General features: G+C 38.5%; 1 protein-coding gene and 1 long non-coding RNA gene across 6 annotated transcripts in view; both read left to right on the top strand.

Moving 5' to 3' along the window:
• ralgps1 (Ral GEF with PH domain and SH3 binding motif 1) overlaps nucleotides 1-20,620 on the top strand; it is an 86,132-nt gene that overhangs the window by 61,219 nt on the left and 4,293 nt on the right. For 4 of the 5 annotated variants that reach the window (XM_027009817.2, XM_027009821.2, XM_027009818.2 and 1 more), the window contains 9 exons: nucleotides 9,276-9,413; nucleotides 9,788-9,881; nucleotides 12,158-12,225; nucleotides 17,450-17,576; nucleotides 17,737-17,891; nucleotides 18,805-18,853; nucleotides 19,091-19,171; nucleotides 19,634-19,739; nucleotides 19,958-20,050. In XM_027009817.2, coding sequence (XP_026865618.2) covers nucleotides 9,276-9,413; nucleotides 9,788-9,881; nucleotides 12,158-12,225; nucleotides 17,450-17,576; nucleotides 17,737-17,891; nucleotides 18,805-18,853; nucleotides 19,091-19,171; nucleotides 19,634-19,739; nucleotides 19,958-20,050 — 911 coding nt within the window. The remainder of the gene's footprint in view (nucleotides 1-9,275; nucleotides 9,414-9,787; nucleotides 9,882-12,157; nucleotides 12,226-17,449; nucleotides 17,577-17,736; nucleotides 17,892-18,804; nucleotides 18,854-19,090; nucleotides 19,172-19,633; nucleotides 19,740-19,957; nucleotides 20,051-20,620) is intronic. The other variant, XM_027009820.2, reaches the window with a different exon arrangement.
• LOC113577274 lies at nucleotides 4,394-5,208 on the top strand. The gene is made up of 3 exons (XR_003410612.2): nucleotides 4,394-4,450; nucleotides 4,827-4,937; nucleotides 5,101-5,208. It is a non-coding gene; the product is annotated as an uncharacterized LOC113577274 (long non-coding RNA).

Below are 20,620 nucleotides of genomic sequence, written 5' to 3'. Positions count from 1 at the left end.
ATGATTCGGTTATCATCATTGATCCCTCCTTGGAATTCATTCAAAGACGTTAGCTCCGGCGGGCTTTCCAGTGATTGGCAGTGTGAACAAGCAGCATGAATGACACAGAGCACTAGGATTAGAGATTTACGAGTGATCCTGACCTTCATACACATTGCTCCAGAGCTGTGAATGCTAGCACTTAACCATGGCATCACATCTTTGACTTTTTTCTGCACCTCTCACTCTGTGGCCTATAGCAATATTTGCGTTATTTGCTTTTTCATGGGCCTTTTCAACAGTTGTATGTGCTGTCTTATCCGCTTCAGTACTTTCAGTGAATGGAGTCAAATGCCGATAGCCTTTATACGGAGGTAATTGCAGTGTGTTTTAACACAGAGCGAATGAAGCTTCCCTGTTTCTTTAGAAGGTTATTATTATGGGAGTGCCTCCGCTGCTTGCCCACATCCCACTGAGGAGCTCTCCGTCTCCCTTTCTCTGCTCTCTGAGCGAGGGATCCCAAGCAAACAGAAGCCCCCCTATCACCACCCTAAGTACTACGGAAAAACCAGGAGCTACGGTACCACGGCCAAGCCGACGTCGCGGTGAGCCAGTGTAGCACAGACCTAGTGTCTCACTGCGAGGAGCTCTCCATTTGTTATTGTTTCCCATGTTCTGCAAAGCCTGTAATACCTTCCATATTAAAGCATGCGTCTTACTCAGTCCTGGCAGACGTTGTCAGACAGACTTTATTTCAGGGGTCGCAAACCATAGAACCCACAAAAAGAAGGTTTTTGCCATTTTCCATCATGCATGGGCTAATGTGCTACAAAACCACCCGTCTGGTTTTCGACTATCACTGACGAGCTGTGCAATGTTTCCATGGACATTTCAGCGACCCTCTGTGTTCACAGGGTTTTTGATTTCCTCTTGAAAGAACATTTCCTGTACTCTCGATGAGAGTGGGTCCCAGTAGGTTCCAGTACAATTATCATGAATCGACCATGAATATTTATGATGTTTAAGTCAGTTTAACCAACTTGAAAAACATTGCCATGATAAATGAATATGGAGTTTAGTGCAGTCCTACTTATCCAGTCATGCTAATCCAGTCCTTCTAATCCAGGCATTCTATTCTCCATAAAGATGTAGAGTATACTTCAGTGCTGCCTTCTGTACTGAAAGATAGTACCTGTATCACAGTTATACCTAACTTGCATAACTATATATGCAGTTGATAGAATCTAAACAAAAGCTTTTTTATTTTGTTTAATCTTTATCCTCAGAGGCCCAGCAAAGCCTTGGAGTGGGCTGAGAGCTTGTGGAAAATCCAGCCCTACTCTAGAGAGATCCATGAGCTCATTGTTTTGGCAGGACTACACATCCTCTGCCTCGCTGCAGATCTGAACGGTAGCTTTAACTACGTCCAATGGTGCACACGACCCTCCACTACAGAGACCACTTCAGGCTATCACTTTACTTTTACTCTTCTTTCGTTATATGTCAGCTCAGGATAACATGTATCTGGGACTTGACGTCTGGGATAACACTGAAAGTTTTTTCCCTGTGTCTTAGAGCTGATAAAGTGAAAAGCTAAATCATTTACTAAAGGTATTAAATAAAACAAAATCGGGTTCCATGTTCTATCCTTTTTACACTCTTTTCAATGCTGAGCAGCTTGCTGAGAGTCATTCATGAGTTAGCAAGGAAACTGCACTCTGGATTATGCTATTAATGAAGTGAAAATTACATTGTCATTTATGTGCTGACTAACCGATGCCATCACAAATGTTACATTTTATCTCTGACCATTTGAAGCAGAACTTTTAATATGCTGAAAAAAGCTGGAAACAGCACGCTAAGCCTGTTCACCTAATGAAACTTTTCATTAGCTTGCCTTCTGCCAAACTGGCACCATGAACAGTAGTCCTCCTGTTAATTTAAATGCAGAAATAGCTGTGCATGGGCCAGGGGACAAACCAAAAGTATTTTCCTCCATTATGTATAGAGACCCTTAATGAGGAAATTACCTGTAATTATGGTCTAAAAGTTACTTCAAAAGCATTATTATTCCGTTCTTATGCACAGAACATTTTAAGTTATTTCTCATCCAACAGCTGGTCCTGATTTACAGTAACATAACATTAAGTGAAAATTTGTCAGAACCTGTAAGGAGGGAATGATTTGCTGAATGTGTTTGTAATAATATTACAGAATGCTTTGTCTTACTGGAAATCTTCCATGTGTTTTAAACTACGCATTTTCACCAACGTTTATGAATTTTTGCACTATACTTTTTCATTACTTCCAGCTGGCCTATCAGCATTCCTTTTGCTCTGTTTGCTGCAGTGAAAAGCACGAAACACAGTTACATAAGGCCCTTTGTCATAACTTCCATGGACAGTGAGAGAACGTGTTCTTATTTTCATCTTTCTGTTTGTGTCCTTTAAAACCCCTTTGGGCATAGGCTAGTCAAACATGAATGCGTACAATGCACATTATTAGTCAACTTATTATGCAGTACTGTTTTCTACAAATTCTATCAGCAGATTCAGGTAGTTTGAGGAAAGCCTTTCACTGCTTTAGATTGCTAGTGTAAATCAATGGCCTGTAATCCTATAATATAAATTCATGAAACGAAATAAAACAGTTTGAGGCTTTCATCACTGGCTGTGTGCAGTTTTATTCTGGCATAAGCATGAAGTCCTACGTAAGTGCTTCCCTGTCCTTAAATTGATCTCTGATTTCTCATTGTGTAAACTATTGTTGCGCAATCACTTTTGGCCAGTTCAACTTGTTTTTGTTTAAAATATGTTTTTGGCCGATGTGAGTTTTTCCTCTCTGTTGCATCATGCTGTTCATTGAGTGAAATGGTCTTGGTTTGATCTTCTAGCAGAGGAATCACTTTATGCATTCAGCCATCTTCACCACTGTATAAACAAATTATACACAAAATCTCAATGTGTGAGTAAAATACAAAATATACAATTCATTTGGGTTGTTCTCACCACTTGTAAGATCAGTATTAGATCGTTTCTGTCTTTAGTCTGTTATCATATACTAATGACAGGAACTATTAAATTTTGAGAGACTGTAACATTACTGGCATCAAAGCAGCTGTTTTTGGCAGGGTTGTTCTGGTTGTGTGCGTTTTGTGGATTTTGGTATGTGCACTAGGATCCTAATGCAGATCCAGCCTCGGCCATCCCAGGTGTTACTGCAGGTTAGAGACCCCCAACTGGAAAAGCCCCTGGGACAGGCACAGAATCCACCTGCACCACCCACATGCATGAGCTCACACTGCTGGAATGCTCCACGGCTTCCACGCAAGGGGTCATGGTCTCGTCACCCTCCCCATCTGTGCACTAGATGATAAATATCAGAAAGATCCCCTTGGGCAACAACTGAAAGAGCTAGCCATGCAGTTAACAGCCGCCTGTGCTTAAACGCTCCTATAGACAGACGAGCAAGCTCCACCCGCTACGGCTGCCTGCCTCGGGTATTCGCCCCATTCGTCAGCAGACGGCAGCATCCCAAGCTTGTGCAGTGTGATTAATAAAAGCCGCTTGGATGTAGGAAATTTGTTCCGTGCTGAGTTAGAGGAGAACTTAAAATAACTGAGCACACCATTAGAGACTAAGATTTAAAGAGTGTTATTACCACTCTTAACCCATTTCAGCTGTTGGTGATTTAGGAGTACACTGCGCAATTGATGGGGATACTTCAGCTTCTGAAGCCAAGGCTTTTGCCTTCAATACAAAGCATAAAACAGTTCTGTCCTGTGCCCCAGCGTTTTCTCTCACAATGTTTTTGAAATCTTCTCATTTCCACCTTTTGGTATATGTTAAAGGTGCTGTTCCCTTGATGACCAGTGCACTGGCAGAGGTCTTGGTCTTCAGGGGGGTCTGTGTTTTCTTCTTAACTGCTGCTTAGCTTGTCACCACCATTGAAGTGACCACAACCAGCCTTGAGTGCTGTTTTTTTAATAGCCCTTCTAACTCAGTGCAGAGCAGGAGATTCTGTTCCTTTTATTGCCATTATACCTTGCCTCATGCTCTGCTGAGTTCCAGAGCTGAATTCAGCTGTCTGTTCACTTTAACAGTATTCTGGTTGTCCTATTTGTATCAAATGACTTGTGAAATTTATAGTTTCTTAGAAGAAAAAGGTTTTGTTTCTACAACTGCTTCAACAATTTTCAAGAGTCGTGCTTTATTGCATGGTACTTTTGTATGTGAACTCTCTAAAGTACGCATTCTAAACTTGAAAGTAGATCTCAGAGCCCTTATTTCTGAGCTCCATCCAAAATGTTTTGTGTATTTATAGGCCAAAAGCTGTAACCCTCTGCACGTCAGCATGGAGGGTGGTCATATGTGATCAGATTTCCCTGATTTATATTAATACATTACAGCTGATGGTACATGTCAATCTCTGGTCTTTCTAAGACAAGACTGAGAATTTTATTATAGAAGAGGTGCGTACAAAAACATTCTCTTAATACTGCTATTGATTTAGGCTGTTCAGATATACCAGACTGTTTTGTCAGAAAAGAAAATGTTACCTTTGTATTCAAAACCTAATGATAAGCTGTTGTAGATGAGTTTGTGAACATAAATTAATGAGAAAATCTATTTAATTAACTACATAACTATTTAATTTTACCTTAAAATTCTAATAAGGTCTGTACTGATTTGAAGTGAGTTTCATCTCATTCTATAGAAATTGAACCATGAAGTGCTTTGAGGGCTTTTTAAAAGTCAGTTTGTAAAAAATTAAATATGTGTGTCAATTTAATGGCATAAATCCTAAAGTCTGTAAATGTCCTCGACCATAATGGTAATTGATTTTAGGAGCAGTAATGCACTGGCCAACAGAGAGAATGTGCTACCTTCTCTGTTCAGATGGAGAGCTGTGGTAGAGGTCTCCTTGCTCTCTGCCGAATTCCAGACCTGAGTCCAGTTGTGAGTAATTCACTTAAAGGAATGCTGGCACTGATCTTTGGAGATGGAGATACTTTGATGTCACTTTAATTTTTTGAACGAGGCAGGCATATTTCCACGAAATATTCAGTAATTTTTCCCTCTCTATCTCTGTTTCTCCCTCTTTCACTCTGCCTGTATCCAGAAGGCATGGTCTTCATGAAAACCAGCCATAAGTACACTATTTCCTGGAAGGCCAGCTCTTATTCAGTATATCCCAGAACCAGCATCCTGCAATAAACCTGATGTGTAATTGTTTGGAATTATTTTAGTGGCCAATATTAGTCATTCTCTTTGGGGGTTTTTGTTTTTGCTTTTTAGTGTATTTGTTTGGTTTTTAAGGTCTCAAAGACTTCCTGTGTTTCTGTAGTGGTTTTGTGTGCGTCTGTGCATTTGTGTGTGTTATGTCTGTGCGTGTGTGTGTGTGTTATGTCTGTGTGTGTTTTGTGTTATGCCACAAGGAACAAGCCCAGATGCTTTGTGACTCATTTGATTAAAACTATTTTCAAAGGTTCAATGTTATAAAGCTAAAGGTTAATTATTATAAAGCTTCTGAGATGCTCTACAAGTATTTTTCATGTTTGTTGGTTTGTGCCGATCCCTCATTTAAATGTTTTTTTATTTTTTTTATTTTTTTTAAACAGCTGGAGTCTTTTACCAACCTTCCACATTTCTGCCATAGACAAGTTCCACTGAACTGCATCAATGTTCTTACAGCCGAGGTTCTTACAGTGAACCGAAAGCTCTAAAGTTTATTTATATGTGATAAGGTACCTCTCATTTCATGGATTTTCTCTTTTTTGGTCTTTGAAATCAACATTTCCTGTAATCAAACAGTGTCAGAGATTACCTTGGGGGAGTGGGTGGTGGTGGGGGCATTCATCTTCCCCTCTAAGATTCTACCATACAACCACACCCTGAGCTTTGCTTGGCCAGTGTCACATGCATATTGGTCTATTTCTGTCGATGCAAAGGACAGCTTAAGTGTCCTTATTGGTTTACTGCTCTGTGGGCTTCATTGTCAGCTGTATTTCATCTTTGTTGTGATGGGGTATGGTGCAGTCAAACACAGGCTTGTCCCAAGTGCAGCTCTGTCTGACTTGGTCAGATATGGATTTGGTGGTCAGTTTATTGACTTTTCAGGTTTTCTTCTGTGCAATAGCAGATTTTTCCAAAAGTAAGAAACAGACAGACAAGGTTGTGATGTGAAGTCCTGCGGCTCATAAAGAACTGTTATTCTATTCAAAAAGAGGAATAATAATATATACATATCCTATAAGTGTGAAATTGATTTCACAGTACACAAACACAGTCCATTAATGGGTAACATTAATAGCTCCAGTGATCATCTCATGTTAAAGTGATCATTTAATGTTAATGACATTGTTGAAGGCAATGGCCAGTGAGCACCATAAGTTGTTTTCATCACTTGAATTAAGCTTTTGAGCTACTGATCACATAGAGTGTATGGCTTGAATTCTGAAGAGATCTATCTGTATGTTTTTTCTCATTTAGTTACCTTTTGCCCACTTTCAGGTTGCCCAAAATGTAGAGGTCTAGCATTCGCTAACCCTTTTCTAAATCTTATCTCCAGTCCACACATTTTAAATGTTAACACACTTCCTTACTTCTGCCATCAGTAATAACCCCTTCAGGCTGTGGTATCTGCAGCTGCTGACTAGAAAAGTGTTCAAAGCCTGCATAATCAGAAGCAGGGCACAAACGCACAGGCCGGGGCAGTCAGGAGATGCCCTCGCACACCTCACGAGCCCCGGGGTAACCCTGACAGCTACACTCCAGCTTGCTATGGTTCTTTTACTTTCTACTGTTGGTTTTCAGTTAGCAGTAGGCTAGGAAACACTTGAGGACGTTTCTCATGGCCAACACTTAGCAGTGTTTAGTGGTGGGTAAACAAGGGTTAGGGATTAGGGGCAGAAAGGAATTTGTCTTGAAAAATATTAATATGTGAAAATCTCCATCAGCCCATGCCATATATCGAAAGGACTGGGTAGTGGTAGCAGTGTCAGTTTGAGTTCAGTGATTCAAAACTGTTAACATATATGCATACTCCGCCCACGTGTAAGCAAAACCTTCAGAGTTATCCCTTACTATAATTAGAAGTAGTTCTCTGTATATAGCATTATATGTGCTATTTTAATTACTAAATAACTACAACATCCTTTTTCACTTCTCAGTTGTAGAGGCAATGTATTTTTAATGCTAATGGACATGGAATTAATGACATATCTGATTGCATTGCCAGCTGTTGCTATGACAGCAATTAAATTAGGAAATTCAAAGAAAAAGAAAATGTAAGGGTGAATGATGATTTACCTTAAAGAAAACACTTAAGGTAAAACTTTTTTGTACAACCCACTTAACAAAAGTTTTGAGACTAGCACAAATGTTGGTTTTCACAAAGTTTGCTGCTTCAGTTTTTATGGTGGCAATTTGCATTAACTCTAGATTGTGAAGAGTGATCAGATGAATTGCAGTTCATTGCAAGGTCATTCCTTACTATGACAATTAACTTAATCACAAAAATTACTGCATTCCAGCCACTACATTTCAGTCCTACCACAAAATAACCTGCTCGCATCATTTCAGTGATCTTCTCATTAGCTCAGGATGAAGTGTTAATGAGGACCAGGGAGCTGATATCACTCTGTCATGCTGATTAGAAGAGCAGACTGATTGCTTTAAAAGGGTGGTGGTGCTAGAAGTTTTCTTTTGTTAACCATGGTTACCTCCAAGGTATCACATGCAGTCATCGTTGTTTTGCATCAAAAGGGCTTCACAGGCAAGATTCCATGGAGTATCTGCAGTGGACTGTGGATAAAGATTTAAAAAATTGTAAAATGCAGGTTTCCAGTGAAACAAGATGTTTTGATCTTTTGGACAGAACTATCACCATTCACAATGATTTGGAATTGACTCCTGCGAAGTGATCTATAATATCCAATGGTCTAAAATTTGTACCTGCAAGGCTTACTACTAATGAATTAAAGTCATTAATGACACTAAATATTTTTTCAGCATTCAAGGTTACATGTTTATTTTAATAAAGATGGCCAAGATACTCTATTCACATGCCATATCTGAACATAACTCTACCAAGTCCTCCTCAATACCTCCGCGAGCCAGTGGCAAGGAAAAACTCCCTAGAGCATGAGGAAGAAACCTTGAGAGGAACCAAGACTCAAAAGGGGGGCCTATGCTCTTCTGGCTGACAGTGGTTACCACAATAGTAACAATTTTAAGAGGAAAATAAATAAATAATAATTAAACGAAAAAATAAGCAATTAATGTCTAGTCTGGATTTCTAGAATTTCTAGTCTTGTCCTGATGGTGTGTCCGAAACCCATCCCACAAGAGAACATCCATTAATGGCGATGGAGAAGCAGTTGGCTGGCGTGGAGGTGTGGCGAGCTACAACAGGGTACATCAGGAGGTGATGGGAGTAGCCATGGCAGCTGAAATGGGTTGAGGCTCAGTAACATCATGATATCGTAGTAGGTGTACCTCGGCAGAAAGAGAGAATAGATTATTAGGCATGTCTAGGTATGAGGGTCTGTAAATTAGGGAACTATAATGTGCAAAGATTCTGGCAGATCTAGCTGTCCCAGCACAGCTAAAAGGGTAGAGCCAGAAGGAAACACAGGCATGAGGGCACCCTGGAACATCCGCACTCGGCCGCTCTCAATCAACAAACTTGAATGACAGAAGAGAGGTGAAGTAACAGCATCATAACATCCCAGTTTACAATAACTCTCAATGCCCATGGACCCCCAGATCTACACCTTTACTGGGAAGTAATAGGAAGTAGTTAATAAAATGCCTGACTATACAGATAGGTTTTCAGCCTAGCCTTAAATATTGAGACTGTGTCTGAGTTTCAAATGTTTAGAGGAAGGTTATTCCATAATGTGGGAGCTTTATAGGCAAAGATGAAATGTAAGATTAAAAATGTAAACAAAAAATTGTTTTTAAGCCAACTGATAAAACTGGAGCTGTTATCGTTTGGAGAAAAGATCTTTACAAGAAAGAAGCAATCACACAACATTCTAATACTAGCTTTTATAGGCACAACAGCTCTGATATCATTCCACAGTTACAGTCCTCCAGTCAACTGTCACACTATTTCAGGACACCTCCCAGATACTGCAAGAAATTGTATTGTAGATGATCGTCACTATAGCCATTTCTGTCTTCTTTCACAGGTGATCAAGAAACTTTGTGTGCAATCAATTTTTACTATGATATATGTGTACACATTCTTTATATATGTAAACATGAATTTCTGTGTCTGCTTATTTTTAGGAATCTATCTATTGGATATGATTTACATCGACTCTGCATATCCAGCCACTGACAGCATCATTGAGACCGAGCAGAGGACCAATCAAATGAACAACCTCCTCCGTATCATCTCTGACCTTCAGGTGTCCTGCAGCTATGGTCAGTTTTCACCCCCACTCATCCCAAATCCCAAGTATTTTATACACAAGCTTTACTTCAGATACAGTGTTTATTTTGGGGGCATCTAAAGATGAAAAAATAATGTGACTAATGACTTTGTGTCCACAAGAGGGAGCAACTGAGGTTCAAAGTGATTGCCTGTGATTTTTCCTGTACATTTCCTGGAAATGTAATCACTTTTGTTTTCTAAAAGATAAATGCTGCATAATATATATTTTATATGTATTTGTTCATAATATACGCTGTTTTAAATGTTTTTTTTTAAATCAAACATACATTGGACTTGTTTCTAGCTGCAACAGTCTGAATGAAGATTTGAATTTAATGTGACCTTTACCCTCTGCCCCGCACAGATTACTTGCAGACATTGCCACATGTGCAGAAATACTTGATGTCAGTACGCTACATTGAGGAGCTGCAGAAGTTTGTGGAGGATGACAATTACACGTACGTTTTTAAGGCTCCAGTATGATTTGGTACAATACGATGGGAATTATATCATCAGTAAGAAATGTACATGGCAAAGCAGAATAGCTGAAATAGTAGAAAATTATTTACCCATCAATATTACCCATTACAACAAAAATGCCAACAGCAAAGACCTAGCACACATATGGAAATAAAAAAGAAGAGCAAAAACTGTAATTGAAAAGCTACTTATGAATTATGACATTCCCTAATTGTCTAGTGATTTCTTTTTCAAGAATTGAAACTTTTGCGTGCATCTCTATGGCAGACAGTTCTAGTCACATGTGCTTAGATCCATAAGTCAAACAGACTGCTTTGTGAAGCACTTTCTAGACTGTTCCTGCAGGATTACTAACCCATATGGTGTACGTAGTCTTTAGGTCCATTTGTTTTGGCCACATGGCCCACAGTGCGACCAAACTCCTCTAATTTTCTGGCCGCAGCTGCCCATGGTTGGTATGGACTGATGCTAACAAAATCCTATGTTATCGTTTTGGTTTTTCTCCCTCTCTCTGTCTTTACCCTTGAGCAGATAGTCATGTTTAACATCAGGTCGTGTTCTTAAAGCAAAAAATGAATTGAACTCTGTAAATGAATTTTTTGTTGTTGTGCATTTTTACAAGATATGTTAATCCACACATTTAAATGTGTTATGGGGATTGTATGTCCTTGCACCATGTGTGTTTTAATAAGGTGATGTCATTGCCAATGGGAACCCTCCAAACGTCATCCGCCCAGTCCAAATATTCAGAGTTCCTCCAGCCACTTCGTGTGGTCCTGTCTGTCTGAGCTGGGTCTTTGGTGCCTGTGGTTTCAGTGTGTACCCACTTCTAATGCTGTAGAGCCTTCTAAGAGCAATTCCAGGAATAATACGTCGGTGTGGCAGACCTTTCTAGAATTTGACTGACTTTCATTTGTCGGACTTAAGCTCAGTCAAGCTCTGCTAGGTTTCTCCTGAAAGTTTGTTAAAACATGTGTTTGTTAAAACACGTGTGTACTTATAATCTCACATATCCTATTGTATTTATCCAGATCTTGTGTTTTTCCCCCCAAAAAAAGAGATTATTCTATCAGTGCTAGATTTATTTTCTTAAGTCATTTGGTCTCTCCAGTTCTAGACAGGGATGGTAATAAAACATGGGTATTCAACAAAACTTCAGAAAATACAGATGGGTGTTTATAGTGTGCCTGTGTTGTAAAGTGAAACAAAACCATACTGCACAAGACTAATGCTCCATTGAGCACATTATTATTTTCAAACCATTATTTTTATCAACATTTCATCACACAGCTGTCATAACTCAACCACCTGATCTCACCTACCTGTATTCCACATGGGGCAAAAACAAAATATTATTTTGCAAGACCTAAATGCAGTGGCTATTCAAACCAGCTATCAGCCATTATCAATCATGAAGCATTATGTTTATCTGTTGTAACAGAAGCCCATTCCCATTTTACAATGCTCCCTTTCACTTACTCTGTGGGGCCAGAGGCTGATGCTGCTTGCCTGGGACTGGACTTCCATGTGAAGGTTGTGTATCTGGAGTGTAATGGAAAAGGCAGAGTTGGCAGGAAGTGGGCACTGGTGCACATGGGGCTGGAGGGATTGTAGAGTTTCAGGGGATGACCAACATCTGGCCTCTTCTCTGGTTACAAGGCAAAGCCTGCACTCCTCCTTAGCCTCACACACAGGGTCATGCCCCTTAAACCCATAGCTCTCACTCATATCATGCTCTGTAATGTTTGGTATTTTTCACTTAATCTGTTTATTTTTTCACTTAAACAGTGCCTGGTGGATAAAAGTGACTGTATAGCAGGCTTTAGTCCTGTTACAGTAGTTTGTATTGTAACAACAATAACTGTTCCGGTGATGACGCTATTGTAAGGCCTTACAAGTTAATTATGTGACTTTGCAGCAGAGAGCAGAGGCAGTCTGATAAATGCAACACGCAGTTGAAACTACACTCATTACAGCATTAAACAAAGTATTGTGTATGGTTCAGGATGTGTACCTTGGTGTCAACTGTTGCACTGTATGTTTTCAGCTCAATGACAAGCATGTGGCTTAACAAAAGCCATGCATTAGGGAAAAATTACAAAACCCACACCTATCCAACTATAGCAAGAAGTTGCATGTAAATATCTGTTTTATCATAATCCAACCATGAACTCCAGCATTGTTGTGTTATGTTGTAATCATTTGTTAAGTATCCAATTTTTAAACTAATTTCTCTGTTCATATTCTCTCTCAGGCTGTCTCTAAGAATTGAACCAGGCAACAGCTCACCTCGTCTGGTATCTTCCAAAGAAGACCTTGGAGGTACTGAGTTAATTTTTTTTAAATCTTATTTTCTTTGAAGACAGTTTTCCATCTGGAAGGGGTGCCACATCATGATTGCTTTATATTCCCCTGTAGAATAGGGCTAGCATCGATTCCATAAAGGTAGCTGTGTTCTACCTGTGGATTATAGAATCTCTGGAAGTTGTTATGAGTTTAGGGCATTTGCAGATGTTTGCTGGAAGGATAATGGAATATTTAATTATTTAATAGAGATTCCTGTGAACTGAACACCCTCAGGATACAGCAGATTAGATGGTTTTTCAAATAAGGGAACCCTCCCTCATTTCCTCCATTAGCTAACACTGTTTGGCAGGGTTTTCAAGCAGGGGAGCTTCCACTCACATTCTCCATAGGACACTAACACTACTGAGACTGCAGAGTTTGAAGCACCTGTATGGCAGAGTTGCCTCAGCTCCTCATCCTACAAGTGTGCAATGTCTCTCAGATCATCTTAGGCTGGGCTTGGAGTTCTTGCTTGTTTTGTTTTTTTAATAGTATTATAGGCATGTGTGTGTGTAATGGCATATGACACATTCATCAACATCTTTACTTCTATACATGCAAATGTAATTTAATATACCCAAACATATTTATTCAAAAACAAGCACAAGACTGTGGTCTTGTTCCCTTAAGAAACACTTTTCTGAATCTGTGCTGGGCTTGTACTTGAGAAAGCAATGTTATTTATCTTTTATTCAGTTTAAGATTTTAAGACTCTCAAAGGCAGGTAAAGACCTCTCAATATTTTTTCAAATGTATGAATTGGAAATAAAGTCATGTTGAGGGCATTATAGTTGTAACAGCTGTGGGTGCTCTATATAGCAATACTTATGGGTTCGCAAATGTCCAAGCAAGCCTGGAGTATACCGTGTGTTTTCTACAAGTGCTCTGTGGTTAGTCTGGAGCTGCATGCTGACATCACTGGTTACTTACATCCAGGACACCATGTAGATGTTTAAATTAGGGTTGTTAAACTCAATTACCCTTGGTGTATGTTAGGGTCACTTCTCCGGTTTCTGATCACGAGTCACATAACAGGTCACATAACAGACAAGACAGACATTACTTTTCATTGAAAAAAATATTTTTGTAGTGTTATAACCATAAAATATTTTATTACATTTATTTGTTTTACCTATGTATTACTAAAAAGGCTTGGAGTAGTTTATTATGTTTATAGATAATTTAACCAGTTAGGTGTTCTGAGTTATCGGAGATTGACGTTGAAACACTTACAAAAGTGATCTCACTTCTGAACACTACTAGCTGTCCTCTAGATACCATACAATCAAAATTATTTAATCACATTTTCAGCACACTGCCGAATGACATTGTTAATATTGTCAGTCATTCACAACAAGGAGTTTACCCACAGAGTAAACATCGGTTATAATGACTCTTCTAAAGAAGAATAAATGAAACCCTGCTGACCTCAACAATTACAGATTGAACTTTAATATTCCTTTTATAGGAAAGATTACTAAGAAGGTGGTTTCTCTTCAACCTTAAGAATATTTAATAGTAGTGAACTAAAAGCGACCTCTTAGTCTGGCTTTAGAGCTCATCACTGCACAGAAACCACACTAATCAAAGTCCTAAATGATCTATCTGTGAGCTATCTGTGATGTCCAGTTTTGGGCCTAGCACCCTTTAATCTCTATATACCTCCATTGGCCACAATTGTCAGTAAATATAATGTCTTATTTCACCAGTATGCAGGTGACACACAATTACCTGTTCGTTGATACTGACCAACTGTCTAGAAGATATCAAGTCCTGGATGGGTGAAATGTCCTTCAACTCAATGACAAAAAAATGGAGTTTATTGGGAATGGTCATACCCACTGATGTAGTAGCTTAGCTGGAGTCCCTATCAGTTAAGGCCCAACATTATATTAGCATTAACAACATTATATAACAACATTATATAATATTATATACCAGGCATCACATTTGACTATGAGCTGGAACAGCATTCTATCATCTTCATAACATACCCAAAGTCAGAAGTATACTCACAGCAACTGATAAAGAAAAACTTCTGCATGCATTTGTATCATTATGTCTGGTTTACTGTAATGCACTTCTAGCAGGTCTCCCTAAGAAAACTATTTCAAGCCTGCAGAAGGTTGAGAATGCAGTGGCCAGAGTCCTAGCAAAGATGAGAGACTGTACACCAATCCTTAAAGAGTTGCACTGGCTACTTGTGTCACTCACAATTGAGCATTTACATGGTCTTGCCCCTCTATACATCAGCAGTGTGGTCACAAAGCATGTACCCTCAAGGGCACTCAGATCAGATGATAAAAGCATGCAGTCACTGCATACCATGCAACTGTATAACTCTGAGGTTGCTTTTTTGCTGCCATGGCCCCAAATTCTGGAATTCTCTTCCAGATGACCTGAGTGCACTTGACAACTTTAAATACTTTCTTTAAATACTTTAAAGAAAAAAGTTAAGACTTTCCTGTTTTGCACTGCCTTTAATTAAACTATGTTTACCTTGCTTATTTTTAAAATTTTGCTTTTCACTTTAACTATGCACATTGTTTTACTTGCTGCAGTTATACTTTTATTTCCTTGAATTCCTTGAAGATGTTTTTATTTTACTTTATTTCATTAAATTAACTTTTCTGATTTCTATTTAAACTAATTATATTTAACTTAATTAATTGTTAAATACTTTTTTTTGTACCATTTTATTTTTGGCAAAAACCTTACTGACAATACATTATCCTATGTATTCTCTATTTTCTGTAAAGCATTTTGTAAACTGTTTATTATTATTATTATTATTATTATTATTATTATTATTATTATATTGCAGAAAATTGCTGCTGAAGAAGAAGATCATCTACATATTAAAAATGGCCCCAAATAGAAATGGCTCCATATTTGTTATGGTGTTATGGTTTCCATGCTTATCCCAGTGACAATGACCAGTCACCTGCATCTTGTTATGCATTTAACCTTTCTTTCTCTCTCTCTCTCTCTCTCTCTCTCTCTCTCTCTCTCTCTCTCTCTCTCTCTCTCTCTCTCTCTGTTGCTTTCATATTTTTCTTCGGGAAATAATTAGGAAAAAAAAATGTATTGAAGCATAAAGAAAACCTGAAGTGGTAATAGCTAATAAGCTAGCTACTGAATTAGTAATGAGTTAGCTAACATTAATCATGTTACCACTAAAAAAATATTCCTCACTCTTCCAAATTCCAACTATTTCTACTTCAACTACTATGGCCCTCTCCATCTTAATTTGTGACGATAGGAGCCAACTGTTGTCAAGCACACATGAAAATGAAGTTCTTAATTAGTAGAGTAAGAATGAGTTAGAAATATGGTCATATTATTTTGGGCCGAACATTCATTGACCAGAATAATAATACATTTTTATTAATGATTAGTAGATTATCTAAGATTCTTTAAGACACGGTCATCAATTATGTATTTTGTGTGTGTGTGTGTGTGTGTGTGTGTGTATGTGTTTATGCTGTCACCTCTAGTTCCTAGTATTTATTTGTTCTTATCACATCATCTACAGTCTATATGTTTCTTTGTCTGAACAACCTACATTGCTGATAAATGTACTCAGTCCAACTCCCTGATTATTCTGTGAAGGTGACACATGTAACACAATGCCAGATTGTTTATGGTGGCAATACTCAAGGTCACCAACATGCAAACTGGGTGACAGGGAAATTGAAAAATAAACAGAAAACACACTACTAACATACTAATACTTTGTAAAATACTTTTTACTAATTTTACAAACAAATATACTACGATTCCAATAGTACAGCCAAAACTTACAAACTGCCAACAGCATGAAACAATTTAGGCCCCTGAGGTGTATGGTCTGTCTGTGCAGAGAGTACAGTCCTCATCCTTTATTACTGTCTATGTGCAGAAACCACTTGTTGTAATAAAGAAGCATATTTTAAACATTGTGATCACCATGGGTATCACAGTAAGCATCTATGTGTTACAATATCTTATATCAACAGTATCTTATAACAGTAACAGTATCTAGTTACATATTATTCAAGTCCTCCATGGTGGAACCCATGAATTATTTTGAATGCTAAGATGGCTTATGGTGCTTATGGTGAGTCTTTTCTGAGAAAATTCTTGGCATCTCATTTTCTCATCATGTTCTTAGAAACCTAGCAGCTGGCCCTTGGATCCTAGCACAAACTGTATCTCTACAATCAAATACTGGACTCAGTCTGAAGCTGAATATATTGAAAGGATACACTTTATATAAATGCAATCACCAATTTTTGATTAAAATAAAATAACTCTCTATAAACCGTTACCATCGAGTCACTTGAAACATCTGCTGATATCACGCACACATGCACTTTGGGCAAGCTGCCTGCTACCTGACTGCAAGCACCATGCCTTTAAGAGGGGACTTAATTGAAAACAACTCTTGTGTGCTGGCATCCTTGACAATCATAACAAAAATGATTATGAAAAGTACCTCAGCTGGAACCAGTACAAAAGTGTTTCCTGCATTCCCAGTCCAACTTTAAATCCATTAGTATCTTTTCCTGGCCCATGTGCTTGCACTGTTTGAAGAGGCACCAACAATGGAGTCCCTAGTCAGAACAGTGTATGGTTCCCTAAGATAAATGGGGAGGGAGGTCTGTTTCCATTTAGGCAGCCTCATCATGTCCCTCACAAGCTCCCACATCCCGCCTGTTAAAACCGGTGGGGGAGTTTGGGCCTTCAGGCCTTCTCATTGACAGTAAATGTCTATTTTGCTCTTTTTTTTACTGTGAAATGGATTATGGCCTCAACCTTGCCTGCAAGGAACCTGCTGCCTGTTAGTAGATGATTAGCTGTGTTCACCACTGTCCTGTTATTTCAGTACATAAGAGATACCATTATGTAGATTGTTCTAATTGGGCATGTGGCATTAATAGTTGTTTAGATTAGGAACAAAAGGAGGGGTGCCAAGAATGAGGCCTATATCCACACAAATGGAATTAACAGAACAAAACATTAAATATTGCTAGAAGGGAGATGGAAAAGCCTGAAATACGAGCTTAAACCTTTTACATCACCTCTGTGCTCACACATTATTTATGGAAGAAATATAATGCAGACGAAACTGACAATTACAAAATATGTGTGTGTGTGTGTGTGTGTGTGTGTGTGTGTGTGTGTGTGTGTGTGTGTGTGTGTGTGTGTGTGTGTGCAGCAGGACCATCAGAAGAATCATTCTCTGTGAGGTATAACCGGAGGCCAACATGTCCTGATACGTCAGTTGCTCACCTGCCCACCCCACCTCCTGCCCGTCACAGGAAGAGCCACAGTCTGGGCAATAAGTTAGTATCATGCGCCCCCTTCAGTACAAGTTAAGAACTCTCAACACGTAGTCCAACCTGAACTTTATGCTTATGTCATTAGTTTTTACTATTGCACTCTCTCTGTCCCTCCTATATTACATCCTCCCCCTTTTCCCATGTTTCTTTGTTCTCTTTTTAGTATGATGTGCCAATTTGGAGTGGTGGAGAGTAAGAGTGCCACTTTCTCTGCTAAGGAGAAGGCTCGTCACCTACTGGACGACAGCTTTTTAGAGTCCCACAGCCCTGTCAGGAACCACACACATGATTCTGTCTTCACCAATGGCATTTCTTTAGGTTCTTCACTTAATTCCTATACATTCTTGCTTTCCCCTGCTCACACTTTTGACACCCCAAAATCTGAATTATGAAGGTACCTGTTTAGTACAAAATCAGCAACATGGGCAGTGACCAGACATTTGAGCATTTAATATTACTGACTTCAAGATAGTTGAGTAGATTTTACATTTTTTTGGCAATAAAAGTCATTATATGCATTTTCTTCATCCATTATTTTGGTACCTGAATTTATTTTCCCATTGAAACTCCTCTGTAGGCCAGAGTCCAGCAGAGGTTGAAGATTTACATGCTTCTGGCTAACCTGTCTACTAAACTTGGTCAATAACTAATGAGTTAAATCAAGTGTTTTTGAGCAGTGAAATATTCAAGCTGGGATATTGCAGGCTTGGTCGAAACAATCTTAAAAGAATTTCCTGCCACTTGTGGGAAGCAATATTCTGAACAAATACCAAGATCAGGAGCAGGCTTCATGATCTTTGTTATTTTCTGGAAGGCTTCATTTTCCAGATAGCATTGCACCCTGTTGGTAGCCAAAATAGGAAAGCTCCTGAATTGACTTTTTAAAAACACATGTATAAAATATAAGGCTTTTAAATGAAGTTGCCATGAATGATTTATCATACATTTTTCATTCAGCATAAAATAATTGTAATAATTATGCGAATAAAGTGTTTTCTGTTGCATTTTAAACAATTCTAGAAAATGTGTGACATGGATGTTAACTACAACATTATTCTGTAACTCTGTATTACATATCTATACAGCAGTGTTTACCCCAATAACATGCATCTTGAAGGAAATCTACTATATGACATGTTATTGTTTTTTCACAGTACAGTCAGATTCTCAAGTCTCTTTTTGTTGTTGTTTTTGTTTGTTTGTTTTTGGTTTATTTTGCTTTACTTTGCAGGCAGTAGAGAAAGTTCCTTCAGTGATGAGTTGTCATCTACTGTTGAAAGGTGAAAAATGCTTGTGTGCTTATTTTAACTATAATTGTCAATGTTTTGAAATATTTCCCAGAGCCATTGTGAAAATCAAATTAATGGCAAAGTATAATAAGTCACCTTGAATACACCTGAGTACATACTTTGGCACATGGACAGAAGTCAACATGATTTCATGAGACTGCATCAGTACATCATAGATAAAATGAGAGCTGTAACTTAAAATTAGTGATTTGATATGTGTAATTTCAGGGGCCGTATGTATGCTACTCTGGGTCCAAACTGGAGGGTTCCAGTACGCACCTCCCCCAGAAGCAGAGCCTACATGTATAGGTACAAACCTTACCTGTCTTACACTGTGTGTTGTTCCTCAACATGCAGGTTTTTATGATCATCAACTCTATAATAGGGTTGTTTGTGTGTGTGTGTGTGTGTGTGTGTGTGTGTGTGTGTGTGTGTGTGTGTGTGTGTGTGTGTGTGTGTGTGTGTGTGTGTCTTTTGCTTTGGGATCATTAGGAATTGTTCTTCACACTAAACAGGACTGTTATTATACTAGGTTAAATTCACAATCATTTCACTTTTAAAAGTTAAAATGACTGAACTACTATTATCCAATAAAAAAATCAGAGGAAGTAGTGATGAATTTCTTCCATTGCCATTTATATCTGTACAGGTGTGTAATCCTTTATCCGTACGTGTGTCATGTTTATCTGTACACGTTAATGCTCTGCATCCTGTGCTTTACCTTTTGTTGTAACCAAAGAGGTTTTTAGTTGCCTTCTCTCTTTGGTCTAGTGTCTCTGGAGCAGCCTCCAGTTATGAGTGCAGCTCACTAAGCAGTATAACCATTGAAGGACCCCTGCGGAGAAAGACAGTGATGAAAGAGGGCAAGAAACCTACAGTGAGTGTGCACTCACATATTGGTTATTCCCCTAAATACAGTATAATGTATATATACATATACACTGAAGAATGATAAAATTAGTGTTTGAGTAAAACATGCAGTGAAATAACATTCCATGCCGATCATCTTAATGTTACTCAGCACTGGCCAGTCTCCTAAATCTCAATATTGTTTCTGCTTCGGTCTGTTTTCTTTATTGTTGTTTTTTTTCCTAGTTGTCATCCTGGAAACGTTACTGGATTGTTCTTTCTGGTTCCACGCTCATCTACTTTGGCTCTAAAGCTTTAAGAGCGAACGAAAGGAGACATGTGAGTGGACAATCCTCTGTTACGCTATGCATCGATAATTGCTGCAGTTTCATTCAGGTTTGAGTGTAATTTCTATTGGTTCTTTATTCCCTAAAAGGCACAGATAAAGTGGTAAATTATTTTCAACATCTATTTATAGTGCAGTGGTAGCTCAGTGGTTAAGATACTTGACTTTTGAAGGTTGCTGGTTCAAGCCCTGCCACTGCTGGGCCTCTGAGCAAGGCCCTTAACCCTAAATTGCTCAAGTTGTACACAGTCATATTTGTAAGTTGCTTTGAATAAAAGCATCAGATAAATGCCATAAATCTAAATGTACTGTAGAAATCTTCCATTTACACTGAGATGGTAATAATCCTAATCCCTGAATTAATTAGTTCAGATAATTTAAAATGAAGATAAACTTCTAACAGTAATCTGGGGCAACCATCATCTGGAGGTGCAATTCAAATTACAGCAGTAAAAAGTCAGTGACCTGAGTGGGTTGTCCTTGATAATGTCACTAACCCGTTTATGTAGGCAGCTATCATAAATTGCATCCAGATTCGGAAACTTGGTTTCCACAGTTGTCTG

The sequence above is a fragment of the Electrophorus electricus genome, chromosome 18 (assembly GCF_013358815.1).
Source record: "Electrophorus electricus isolate fEleEle1 chromosome 18, fEleEle1.pri, whole genome shotgun sequence".
Lineage (NCBI taxonomy): Eukaryota > Metazoa > Chordata > Actinopteri > Gymnotiformes > Gymnotidae > Electrophorus > Electrophorus electricus.
The sequence above is the reverse complement of the archived record's forward strand: the minus strand, read 5'-3'. Positions and strand labels throughout refer to the sequence as shown.